The sequence below is a fragment of the Neovison vison genome, chromosome 3 (assembly GCF_020171115.1).
Source record: "Neovison vison isolate M4711 chromosome 3, ASM_NN_V1, whole genome shotgun sequence".
Classification (NCBI taxonomy): Eukaryota; Metazoa; Chordata; class Mammalia; order Carnivora; family Mustelidae; genus Neogale; species Neogale vison.
The window spans coordinates 50,272,885-50,286,405 of record NC_058093.1 but is presented as its reverse complement, the minus strand read 5'-3'; the positions used below and the strand labels follow the sequence as shown (position 1 = coordinate 50,286,405).

General features: G+C 34.2%; 1 protein-coding gene across 2 annotated transcripts in view; it reads left to right on the top strand.

Annotated features, from left to right (window-relative positions):
- ARL5A (ADP ribosylation factor like GTPase 5A) overlaps window positions 1-13,223 on the top strand; it is a 31,609-nt gene extending 18,386 nt beyond the window's left edge. For both annotated transcript variants that reach the window (XM_044242064.1, XM_044242062.1), the window contains 2 exons: window positions 3,907-4,058; window positions 6,868-13,223. In XM_044242064.1, coding sequence (XP_044097999.1) covers window positions 3,907-4,058; window positions 6,868-6,916 — 201 coding nt within the window. In that variant the 3' untranslated portion in view covers window positions 6,917-13,223. The remainder of the gene's footprint in view (window positions 1-3,906; window positions 4,059-6,867) is intronic.
- The last annotated feature ends 298 nt before the right edge of the window (window positions 13,224-13,521 follow it).

Here is a 13,521-nt window from a genome sequence, read left to right as displayed (position 1 = left end):
GAGCCAAGAGCCAAGATTTGAATTTAGGCATTCTCATAATTCAGGCCCTTTGTTAAGAAATAAGGCCTCATTGGAAAGTGAGAGACTGAACGGGGAGGTTGCCAGAGAAGAAAGGAATTACGGACAAATTTGGGAGCTAGATTAAGCCACCTAATAAGGCCAGGAAGAGCCAGATCGGCAGTTTTGGAAGGGCAAATGGATCAAAGAATGAGAATGTGAGTGAAAAACAAATATTGAAAAAAAAAAAAGAAAAGAAAAACAAATATTGACATGGATTTAATCAGGTGTTTCATATGTATTGTAGTAACCAACAAATCTTACTATCATCACTAATAATGCTTTACATGTATTACTGGATATGAAACTATAAAATGATTTTAAATATTTCTGAATACTTCATTTTTTTAAAGATTTTATTTATTTATTGGAGCGAGCATGAGCACAAGTGTGGCAGGAGGGGTGCAGAGGGAGAAGCAGACTCCGCACTGAGCAGGGAACCCGATGCAGGGCCCCATTCCAGGACCCTGGGATCATTACCTGAGCTGAAGGCAGACTTTAACCCACCCAGGTGCCCCCTGAAAGCCTCATCTTAAAAAAAATGCAAAACTTTGAAGCTCATGAATTTTGAAATAGTCCCAAACACAAAAGTATAGATGAAGTTTTATTTGGAGTGACTCAGCCACTAGGAATTATCTTCACAAATGAAGCTTTGAGAAACGAACTGAAAATTGCATATGGCATATGGAAGATGCTAAGTAAATGTGTCTTGCATGTGCTGCTGTTCATCTTCTTGACTAAATGAAGAAATATTTTTAGACTCTTAACAATAATCTGTAATAGGTAGCAGAAAGTTCTTCAAAGTTTGGCTGATGTGTAAAAGTCACCACTGTTGGGACGCCTGGGTGGCGCAGTTGGTTAAACAACTGCCTCCGGCTCAGGGCGTGATCCTGGAGTCCCGGGATCGAGTCCCACATCAGGCTCCCAGCTCCATGGGGAGTCTGCTTCTCCCTCTGACCTTCTCCTCGCTCATGCTCTCTCTCACTGTCTCTCTCTCTCAAATAAATAAAATAAAATCTTAAAAAAATATATATAATAAAGGTCATATATGTGAATAAATATGATTACAGGTAAAGGAACGGGGAAAGATATACCATGCCAATACTAACCAAAAGAGAGTGAGAGTAGCTTCTCTCACTCAGCTTAATACCAAAAAAAAAAAAAAAAAGTCACCACTGTTGCCCTTGTACTTTGATCTCTTACTTAGTCAAGTTGATGAGCAGCCCTAATCTAGTATATCTTTTTTTTTTAATTTTTATTAACATACAATGTATTAATTGCCCCAAGGGTACAGGTCTGTGACTCATCAGGGTTACACACTTCACAGTGCTCACCATATAACATACAATCCAGTGTGTATCTTTTCTGTTGTTAAAATGATGGATAATTGGTCCTCAGGTTATTCAATAAAAAGTAAAAGAAGATTTTCATCCCTTCCTAAATACTCAGAAATGGGGAAAACAGCTATTTTTTTAAACAAGAACCCTAAATTTAAAAAATTAAGCCAGTGAAATATAGAAAAATTAGATACAGTATGGGTTTTATTTTGAGACCTTTCAATAAATAGCTTTATTTTTTATATTTTCCAATTTTCAGTCTAGGTGCTTCTCCAAATTTCATCACCAGGAGTGATTAGTATAGATTACATGCAAGTAAAATAGCATAAACAATGTGTTCTAACTTGTGCCAGGTATTTCTAATATCAGAAATGTGCTCTTTGAACATGCCAGCATTAGCCGACCTGACCTGTATAAGATTTCAGCATACTCTAGCAAGAGATACTGAAACCGGGAAGATAGGAAGATAGGAATTCCATTCCATGGAAAGTCCACCTACTCAGTGATTCAGCCACATATCAACTATTGATAAGTGTTCTGTTTCCCAGTTAGGATAGGAAAAAAGTATTTGATCCTTGATAATGAAATATAGTAGATGTACTGGCTATAGCCTATCTCCTCAACTTTTTACCTTTTATGTGGACAGATGAACTGAACAGAGGTGAAATAAATTTGAATACAAAATCTTAAAATTCTAGAGTATCCCTCTCTGACCATGCTTTTCAGGTAACTGTCATTAACTGTGGTAGCATAGCTGCCATCCTGCAGAGGGCGCTGTAACTAAAAATCTGTCTTGATTGTTATATAAGACATTTTGCATAATGCCTTTTAACCAAATAAAAAATTTATTATATTTTTATTGACATCAGAAAAAAAATCAAAAATTATTAAAGCTCTGTTCTCACAAAGTAAAATAATGTGGAGCAGTGTCAATTTATATATACTAAAGAATTTATTGTTTTAAACACATATACACATGATTGAAATAAAAATATTCTATAAAAATCCCTAAGAAGAATGATGTCATTCAACACAGTTGAGAAAACTTGCAAGCACAGCACTAAAACTTTAGTTTTCTCAGTATCCCTTTGTGTGTGTGTATGTATACAATTTTATGAAAGCTTAATCTACCAGTTGAATGTGTCCATCATGGGTTCTTAGTTCAGGATCCATGAATGGAATTTAGGGTATCTCTTAACACCCTTTAACATCATATATAAATCTTATATGTATCTTTTTTATGAGAAAAAGGTCCATAATTTTCAACAGATTATCCAGGAAGCCCCTGGCTTTAAAAATGGGAAAGGGGAAGTGCCTTGGTGGCTCAGTGGGTTAAAAATGGGAACGGGAAGGGTAGGGTAGAGTAAAAGGAGATGAATAACCATTGGACTGCTTTGTGAGTAAAACATTAAACCAGTCACTTTGGTAAAGATGACCCTCATTTTCCAGGCAGTAACTGAACTTTTACTGACTGTTTGTTACCCAAAGCCAGGTACTGACCTGGAGTGTTTTTCATGTTCATTCATTCAAACCATATCCCCAGGAGGTAGGTGGTGGTCTCAGGATTATATTATAAATGAGGGGCAGCAGTTATACTGGGAAAATCTCAGTTCAAACCTGGTTCTGTTATTCAGTAGCTATATGATCTTATATTAGTTACTCACTGTTGGGTCTTAGTTTTCCTCATCTGTTGGGTCTTAGATTCACTGTTGGGAATCTTATAGGCATCTTACTAGGATTTAAGAGATTTTGTTTAGAAAACGATTAATGTAATGGGTGTCTTACTCAGATTAGATAATAAACATTAGTTATGAGGAACAAATTCAGAAAAATTAAAGAATTTGCCTTAGAGGCAAAGCCTGGAAGTGTTAAAACTATCTAATTAGGAAACTTGATAAACTTAATGCCAATTCAAAAGGGCCCTACTGAATATTCAAATCTAAAAAATCTTCATGAATAAAGATAGAGGACCTAGGTCTCAGAAGAATAGGATGGGTTTAGGATAGCACCTTCCAGCTGAGAATTAAAGTCTAAGGCCCTCAGGCATATACTGTATAAAATGAATTAGTTTGTTTTCTATGCACCTGGAAGGTACTAGCTTTAGGTGTGGGTACCTAAAGAAAAGATTGAGGTAGAATTTTGAAAAACTCTTGAGTGCCATGCAAAAAAGTAGCTCTTAGCTATGGAAACTTAGTTTTGGGTTAGGGAGAGGGGTAAAAACATATTTGAAGATATGACTGTTAACTGTAGCACTTAGGATCATTAAAGAAAATGTAATTTAGGGCCGTAAGAAATATGTCAGTACTTAAAAATACAGAAGTGTGTATTTAAAGTGAGTTTAGTTTTAAGTTTACTGTTCATCAGCATAAGAGCCGTGAGATGCTTTTATGTCAAGTAGTTGTGGAATTCTAGGTTAAAAGATCAAAAGTATTCAGTTAATTAACTGAAATACTTAGTTGGAAAATCTATAAATAAAATGCACTGGCCTTTACAATTTTGTTTGCTCCTGTAGGACCTACGGAAAGCTGGATTGCTGATTTTTGCTAATAAACAAGATGTTAAAGAATGCATGACTGTAGCAGAAATCTCCCAGTTTTTGAAACTAACTTCTATTAAAGATCACCAGTGGCATATCCAGGCATGCTGTGCTCTTACTGGCGAGGGGTAAGAGGTCTTCTTTTTGGAAAACATATTTAGTTTAGAAACATGTATTTCTTTTTGAATGAATAAATATTTAAGGCTACCATGTATAAAACAATGTAAGGGAGAGATGTGACACATAGTCCTTACTTGTAATTAGAAAGTTTCTAGCTTGGTTCTGTAAAGAATAAAATAAAAAATGTATACGTAATACATGTAAACATACTGAACTAATCCATGTGAACAAATAGAGGAAGAATGGCTGTCGGAATTGAGAGGAACAGGAGTGTCACGGAGAGCTGGACAAGTCAGGAAACCGTTCTGGTACTGGTGGTGGATCTTAACACTGTCAGGTCCTGTGCCTTGAGTGCTTTCCATACAGTGTATCATTTAGTTGTGGTAGCAGTCCTGTGGACTGATTGGTTTTAATTTACATTTTATCCATAAAGAAGCTGAACTAGAAAAGGATTCAAGTGTGAGTCTAATTTGGGGATACTCATTTTACCACCAGTGTAGTCAGGAGGGGGGTTTTGCACTTTTAAAAAGGGGGCGGGGCTGAAATTGGAGAGAGTTTTGCACAGAAGTTCCTGCTTTGGGAGAGAAGGGTAGATGCCTGCAGTAGAATTTTGCCCTAGTCTAATGCTCAGAGATGAAAGGATTTCAAGAAAGAAGTGGTTTGTCAGTATTGTCAAATATAAGGTCAAGGATCAGGAGGAGGGAGAGAGGGCTATTAAGAGAGGGAATGAAGGAGGTTAGAAATAGGATAAAAAGCTGTAAAAGAGGTGAGCAAGTTAAGGTTTTCATTGTAGTTGTATTTCCAAAATATGGTGGATCTATGTATTTAAAAGCAATGAAAAATAATTAAATTGGAGATGAATATTCTAATTAGAGGTCTTGAATTTGATATAGGAAAGAGCAGAAGCTCGGGGCACAGATAGATAACTTTAGTAACTTATTATATTAGTTCACCTTCACCATGTTCTTGAGGAGGAGAATTTCTCCGGTCTCAGCTACCTCATCTGTTTCTGCCCCAAGCTTCTGGTCTTGCCTAACATCAGAAGAACCTCAACCCCAAACTTAAGACCTCTGTGAAGAATCCCTCATACATATATTTAAAAGCGGAGAAAAAAGAATTAAATTGGGGATGAAGCTGAATCTTAGTGAAATAGAAGTCTCTGTTACCTGATTACAGACATTTGATAGAACATAGTTAGAACCTCTAAAAAGCAAATATGTTGTTTTAAAAAAAAAAAGGTCACAGGTAATACCCATTGTCCACATACTCATTTAGGTAAAAATATCTTACCATTACATATCTTTGTCAAATAGTTGGATACATGTTGATATAGGTAGATCTTTATACGTTATACTTGTCTACCAAAGGCCTTTAAGCAAAAGCACTGATTTTAATACTAAATTAGATAAAAAAAAGATATGTAGGAATGGCAAAAGATTTGACTTAAATACTTGGAGTAATTGTGTGGAAATAGATCATTAGTTGGGATAGGTACAACCCCTGGCAGTTTCATTTTTTAAAAGAGATCAGTGGATTATGTTAATATCTTTCTAATTTTTTATTTATGTGGGCTTCCCTCTCCAGTAGTTATCAAGTGGAAATGTTTGGTTTTGGAGAAAATACTTCCCTTTTGCAGTTTGGCCACCTTGATCTAAGCTCTAGGTTTTAGTGTTGGTTGGCATTTTAACTCCCACTTCTGCCATTTGCAACTGTCTTTTAAGCCTGGATTCCCTCTTGTAGTATGGGAAGGCTTCTGCTTTCAGGATTGTAAAGATTAAGATCGTGGATATTAAGTGCTTAGCACAGTTTCTAGTTTGCTGTTAGGTAACTGCTGTTCATTTAACACTTCGTACTTAATTTATTTGCCTATTATTTTGCACCATTTCCTATCAGCAGTTTAAAAGTAAGGAATCTAGTAACAGGAGGGAAAGTATGAGCCAACATCAAAACAACTATTTCTTTACCTCATTGTCTTTTCTTCTTTTTCATCTTCTTTTACATTTTTAGATTCATACTGGCACAATAATCTGAGTTCTGGTGTTTTTTAATTAAATACTAGTATAGTTTATCATATCTATAAAAGTTCCTCATAGAGAATAGTTAATATTTTGTGACAGTCTTTTGTTTTGTTTTAATATGTACAACATTTTTCTCTCTCTAAACATTCAGTTTTGTTATCATAGTGAAATCCCTATGTTTTGTGCTATTCTTAATTACAAATTGTTCACTAGCAACTGGTATTAGTGATTAAGAGATTTTATTCCCTTCAAATTTGTAAAATACATAGATGTAACATACATATTATTATATGTATACTTTGTTTTACCACCTCAACTATATATTTGGTTTAACATTCTGCCACTTTTATTTCATTTATATCATGAACATTTTATTGTACTGTAAAATTGTCTTTGAAAGGAAGTTTTTAATATTTCATGATATCAGTGTTCTGTAATTTAATTTTTTTCTCTATTTCTGGGTGTTTAAATTTTACTTTTACCTATTAAAAATGCTTTGATGAACAGTCTTTTTTAAGTATTTCTGATACATATTGCCAAATTACTTTCTGTGGGTATTCATTATATAATTATTGAGTTCCTTAGGCAGTAGTCTAGGCCCTGGAGACATGACAAAACCCGAAAAGCATGGATGTACTACTCTGTATGAGAGTATGGCTTCACCACAATAACACCAGCATTGAATGTTACTGATTTCTTAATCTTTGTTGTTTAGGAAAATGAAAAATGATACTTTTTAGTTTGTTGTTCCTAGCTTTTTAGTTGAGAATTTAATCAGATGGTTTTATATTCTTCATAGATTATGCCAAGGACTTGAATGGATGATGTCACGACTTAAGATTAGATGATCTCTACTGACCTCTCCTCATAGACTTTGTATAAACCAAGTGCTGGACTTTACCTGAAAGCTGCAAAAATTAATGGTTTAGATATATTTATAATAAACTGATTTCAACTTTTTCTATCGGAAGAAAAATTAAGACCACTTATTTGAAAACAAAGATGAAGTCTCACTTTCCAATCTGCTTTCTCATTAGTTCCTTCCAAAGCAAGGTCTTTAAAGCTGTGATTGCCATTTTTCTCATAATGAATCCTCTCAGGACATTGTGTAGCCTGTGGTAAGTACAAAGGGAGAAGAAGACATTTTTCACTTTAAGAGCTTTATTATCAGTATAACCCTCCCTAGTTGAATGTGTATTCTCTTCGTGTTCCATTAAGTCAAAATACAAATCAGCACAGATACTCAGTTTCCAATACTTTAAAATGTAATGTTAATTATGAGAAGTATTTTGCATAAGGTTGTGTGTATTGTGTATATACCTCAAATTCAAGTTTATGGCTTTGATTATGTTCTAAAGAAAAGCAAAGAACGCAAAAAGTAATAATATCCTTAGTTAATGACCATAATGAGATGAGTACTGGCATCACTGTTCAGTGCCGTTTTGTGCTTTCCCCTTGTGTTCTCTGTATTGTACTAACCAACCCCCAGAATCATTGGGCTACTCTTAAAAAAAAGAAAAGAAAGAAAGGGAGAAAGCTCAACAGTGTGTACCTATTTTTTGTTGATCAAATTATATACATGAAAGCATGTAATCCAGCTGAGTGGAGTATCTGCAAATTTTTGGCTTAATATTATGAATGGACAGAATTACACATTGAGCAATTATCAGATTGGTTCCTTTATTGGATCTGTGCCATCTAAATTTCTGAGAAAATTGTTAATTCATTAATCAGTCAATCATTAATTGTGATTAAAATTATCAAGTGATTTTTTTTCCCCAACGTTAATGGGAAACTTGTGTAAAATGTCTGCCCAGAGAAGTATCGCTCTATAAATATTAATCAAATAGTTTACCTATAGTCTTCTTAAGTATTGAATTATATGTCAAGCATTTAAAGTGAGTTTGAGATGAAAAGTAAAGCTTATTTTCTAAGCAAGAAAGTTATTTCTTAATTTGAAAATTTCTCATTTTAGGAATTAGGGTAGTTTGAGATTTTTGTTTCTACATGTTTTCTTTTTATCTTCCTAACACCACATGAATGCATTGACAATTATAAAATACAGACTTTTATGCTTTTAAGAATTGGGTTTAAAAGTTGAACATGATACACATTTTTACAGAGAAGTGACTTGGCCCCAAATCTGTTTGCTTAGGATATTTTTTTTTTCACTGAAAATGGAAAAATACGATGGTTGAAGGTATTTCTGTTGTAATTTCTGTTGTATCCTAAATGTGTTCAAACGTATTTTTGGGTGCTCTCTTTGTATATGTTTCATGCCCTGAAAATCTGAAGGCTGATCCAAACTGGCATGTTGTAGAATATTGAAGAAAAGAAGTAACTACGTTTAATACCAGCCTTTTAGATTTCATGCAGAGTTTGATGAGGAATCATAGTATATATACCACAAGCATTGACAAAACTTGGAAAGTTTCTTTCTGTAATATATAATATACTCAATATCTAAATCCAAGTCAGGCATGAGAGATCAGTGTTTAACAGTGGATGTGTTGTGTGTTATATTACAATGTTCATAATGCAGGTATAACATTTTAATATTTGTCAACTTGCTTTTACAAAAGTAAATTCTAAATTACTAAGCTTTATTCATACGTTCTTACACTTTTTCAAATCACTATGAGTAATTACTTGTTTTGTATTAAAAACTCCCATAAAACCTAAATCTGTTTTGCAGATGTTGCATTTTCATCAGAGATAAATATTCTGTAAAGTAGTCCAGCAAATTCACATCTACCCTTTTTATCTTTTCATTTGAATAATCACTGCTTAGTCCCGTGGGTTGCTGCTGCCTACGTTCAGCACTATGTCAGCAAGCTCCCTTCTCAGCAGGGTGCTGGCTAGACTTTATTCTTAGTTGAATGTTTCAAGTGTGCACTACATTGTTAACAGTTGGTTTAGTGTGGGGGTGACTGACATGGCATCACGCGAATGCATGAAATCTTATACCACATGTATAAAACGTGATTTTTTTGTTACATTCTCTCTTTCGAGGTTAAACATTAGAAATAAGGTTGTCCCTATATACTTGTACATAAAACCAAAATTACAATGAGAAAAAAATTTTAATTCATGTATGACTATACATCAAGATAATTTTAACAGTATTATTTCCAAATACGATGGAGAGCCTCATGAGTAGTCATATTGGCGATTTATATGTAGTTTCAGTAGAATTAAGCAAAGAGCAGTGTTTTTGGTTTTTAATATGCTATTTTGGGTGCAAACAGTCATCTTATTTAGAGTCATTGTGCTCACCTCTGAAAAGAACAAAGCTTCATACCTCTATACTTGTGGCTGGATTCGAATATCCTTGTTTGTTACTAACTTTGAAACTCATATAATTATTCTTGATAATCTTGGTAAAAGTAACCATATGCTATAAGCATTTAAATATGTTTAATTTTGTGATAATAGCATTTACAAAGTATATCTTACACATTATATTGAGGAGTCTAGTTTGAAAATTTTCTGTTCTCTCTTCCTTGGCTCTTAAAATGGGCAAAGAATACAGTGAAGGAAGGTGGTTTGGGGGACAGTAGGAAGTGGGTATGACATTTTGCCTTACGAATAAAAAAAGTGCTTTAGCACTGCTGACTGGCATTTTTAATGCACATAGTTAAAGTGATTTTAGAAGTATGGTGTGAAATAGAAGAGTTTCTGTTTTCTGGCCTTTATGAAGTGCCTAATAGGTAATTAACAGAAAAGTACAGGGAGCTTGAGGAAAGGCAGGAAGTCCCTGAGATATTCTTTTCTTTTTTGTCTGAGTGTATAGAATTTAGATGCCTAGAAATTGGATTCTGTTGTCCTCTGTCTTGTAGGTAGTTACATTTCTTGGCTCTGACCACAGCAACCACATACAGTACAGACAACCTCAAAATCTGTTTGTATTAGTGTAAATACAAAAACTGTAAACAACTTTCTAGTTTTCTCTGCAGGCATTTTTGGGAATGTTATCTGTAGTGTGTTCTACTTTGTATCTAGAGGATAGCAGTACATCCAGATTTTTCTGTCGACTGTGGGGTGGTCATCTCTCAATTACCCAGTTGTATCCTGGCGTCAGTCCCTCTTTCATAGCTGGGTAGAGACCAGGTCTCTTTGCATGACTTATCTTTGACCCCTCCCAACTGTTCAGATATCTCGAACTTCTTGCTGCAGATCAGCTTTGCCATAGCTCAGCCATCCCTTGCTCCCATGTATCTTCATTCACCATCAGTGAAGGTACGTTACTCAGTCCTGGAGGTATTCTAAACTTTGCCTTATAGCTGTCATTCCCCAAACCACCAGTTTCTAAGTAGGTTCTCTAGTTCTTTGCTGTCTCCCCACCACTGGCTTGATTTATCAATTTGTACTTTGCTCGTTAAAGATTATTGTCAGGGTTTTTTGAGTACATCAGAAAACTGGCTTGTTGTGCATACAGCATATAAATGCCAGTAGTAAAATCCTTAATACTATATTTAACATTTTAATGCTTCTCAATTTTAGCTTCCTATGCTGAAAAGTAGATTCAGAAAGATAAAAGAGAACTACCTAGACTTTGCCAGCTCCTCAAGCTGCTAGTTAGGAATGAAAGGGGTGAAGTTATGTTTATGTTATCTTCCCATTACCAACAATGGATTATGTTTTGGAGGATACCTGTGTAAACAACATGAGTTAGAAAAAGATGCCAAACCAAATTTATATGTAGTGTTTACCCCAAAGACCTCCTTAAAACCTATAGCCCACTTTCTATTTTTTTCCTCATGTTTACTTAAAGAACACAAATAAACATTAATGTCTAAAGGAATTAGTAAGGAGAAGCCTATCTTTACAAAATAAACCTGTTGAAAGACCTCAAAATCATCAACCATCATGTGTTGATTCTGTATAGCTGTAGATACAATATAGACATTACTAATTTAAAGTTGCCTCATAACAGAAATAGAACTTCTATGTCATGCTTCCTCAAAGAATGTGTGATAGTTTTAAGACCATATTGGTGAAATATAGGAAAAAAAAATTTAAACTTTGGATGCTAAAAAATGACTATTTCTATTAAACCATAAAGTGTATAGAATTGTGAGGAAATTGTAACAGGATACAGTTGGGTTAATTATGCAATTTTTTAAAATCAATTGCCTAGTTGTTACGTATTCTTCTAAAAACTAACTTTATGGTCTTGCCTGCTGGATCTGCTTTTCTTTGAAGAAGATTCCCATAGTCTACACTCCAGAAGTGCCTAAAATTGATTTGTGTGGGATTTTTAGTCCATCTAATAAATTATATGTGTTTTCTGTTGTATTATATGTGCTTGGTATACTGATGACAAAGCACTGAGGATTTCTAAGTCACAGTTTGTGCTTTATTTGAGTAAAAAACAACAACAACAAAACTAGATAACAAACCATATTTTAAGAAACATGAGCAAAACCATTTTTTCTCTTTCCCAATAGAAATGTTCTGTTGCCCTTCTGCTAATGTAGAGGCTGGAAAACTGAACCCTATTTCTGTTTTTTTAAAAATAGCTTTCACTCACAGAAAATTACATTGTGTGTTTTAAAACCTTAGTGAAAGTTCATTGCTTATTTAAGAGTAGTCTCTTAACTCTCCTCATACTTAGTGGTTAATAAATTTGATCATATTGTTTAGATCTTGATCATTTCGTGTGTGTGCATGCCCAAATCCTTCCTCTTTATTTAGATTCTACTTATAAATGAAAATATTTGATAGACTTCTTTTATGTTTCTCATTTTTCCCCTTCTTCCCTCTCTCCCTCCCTCCTTTTTTTTTTCCAGTCATAGTGAGTGACTCTAAATTCTGGGGGCAGAGACTTGACTATATTTTCAGTGATTTATAATTATATTGTGTTTATATTTCAAATCATCTTGCATGGAAAGTGAAATGTGTACATGATTTTAAATAATTGTATACTATTCTCTTCTCCAAAATTTCTTATACAGATTTGGTGGTATACAGAATTCCTCTAATTATTTTTGCTTAAACTAGTCATTTAGATTGAAGTAGCCTTTACTTATATTATGGCCCTCTATGATTTTTTTGAGAGGAGGTGATACCTGCAGAGCACTTTTAAAAATTTTTTCTGGGTTAATGTTCAAGATAACATTGAGGAGGAAGCTATAATTATGTCTAAGCAGGGCTCTTTTGGTTGCTAGAGATGAGAAAAATGTATACTAATTTTGATTAGTGCTTAAAATACATTTAATTAACAGTATTGATTTTAAATATGACAGATTTTTATAGATCATCTTCCCTTCTTTAATGTATTTTCCTAGAGAAGCCTACATGAAAATGTGTTCCAACTCGTCTATTTGTGTAACTACCCCTCCCAAATTAACCTCTATGTGTATGGACATCATTGAAGCCACATTTAAAACAAAAAGGAATTAGAAAAACTTTCGGAAGTTTTAGGTTGGTTGTATTGGAATTTCTAATACGATAGAAGGTTTTAAGTCAAGCTTTGTATGCACGAAGAGGCAGAAAAATCTGTCTTCTATCTTTTTTAGAACTAATGTTTCTCTGTATCCTAAGAAAATTTTACACTCAAGGAATATTCCTAAAAGTGAGGATCTTGGAGCACTTGGGTGCTTTTATAGTTCATCGCTGCTCATGTGTTAGATACCTAGGGAAACAATGTTTCAGGTCTTTCTTGACAAGACAGCTTCATGGATGGCTGGAGGATATTCCTGGTTTTGCTGAGGTTCGGAGAGAATGGCAGATTGGAAGAGGGACCTCTCCATTGGTAAAGCGGTCTTATTAGCTGCTTTGCAGATGATATGTTACTTCGTTATACTTAAAACAGTGTTCTTATGTCCGTAACTCACTAAACTGTCAAGCTCCAGAAATGGAAGGCATTGGTCAGGTGACCAGTGGTAGGACCTTGTTTATTATGAAATTAAGGAATCCTGTCAAGATATGGTTGGGGGGGGAATGAAAAATAAGGTTTTATTGGTGAATTTCCATGTTTAATATGTATATTAACTTTTTTTTAAAGTTGCATGTTAATCTGGGATAAAGTGTTGTCTCTGCTTTATGCTTTCAGTAAAAAGGAAAAAAAAGAAGGGTTAAATTGTTACTATTATGTACTATTACATACACCTTTTCTTTTAGAAGGGGTTAATTATAATTATTATTCACACATCTGTGTTGTCAGTGTTTTTATTCTGATTTATTCTCTAAATGTGTTTAGACTTAGTAATTGTAGCTTTATTTACTGGCCAGGGCTGGGATGTGCTAGGGCAGTTGAAAAGACATGAAAGCTGCATTGTGCAAATGACAAAAAGATTGTCCTCACTTTCTTTTTTTTTTTTTTTTTCTCAATTTTAATTCTTTTTTTCCCCAATTTATTTATTTTCAGAAAAACAGTATTCATTATTTTTTCACTACACTCAGTGCTCCATGCAAGCCATGCCCTCTATAATACCCACCACCTGGTACC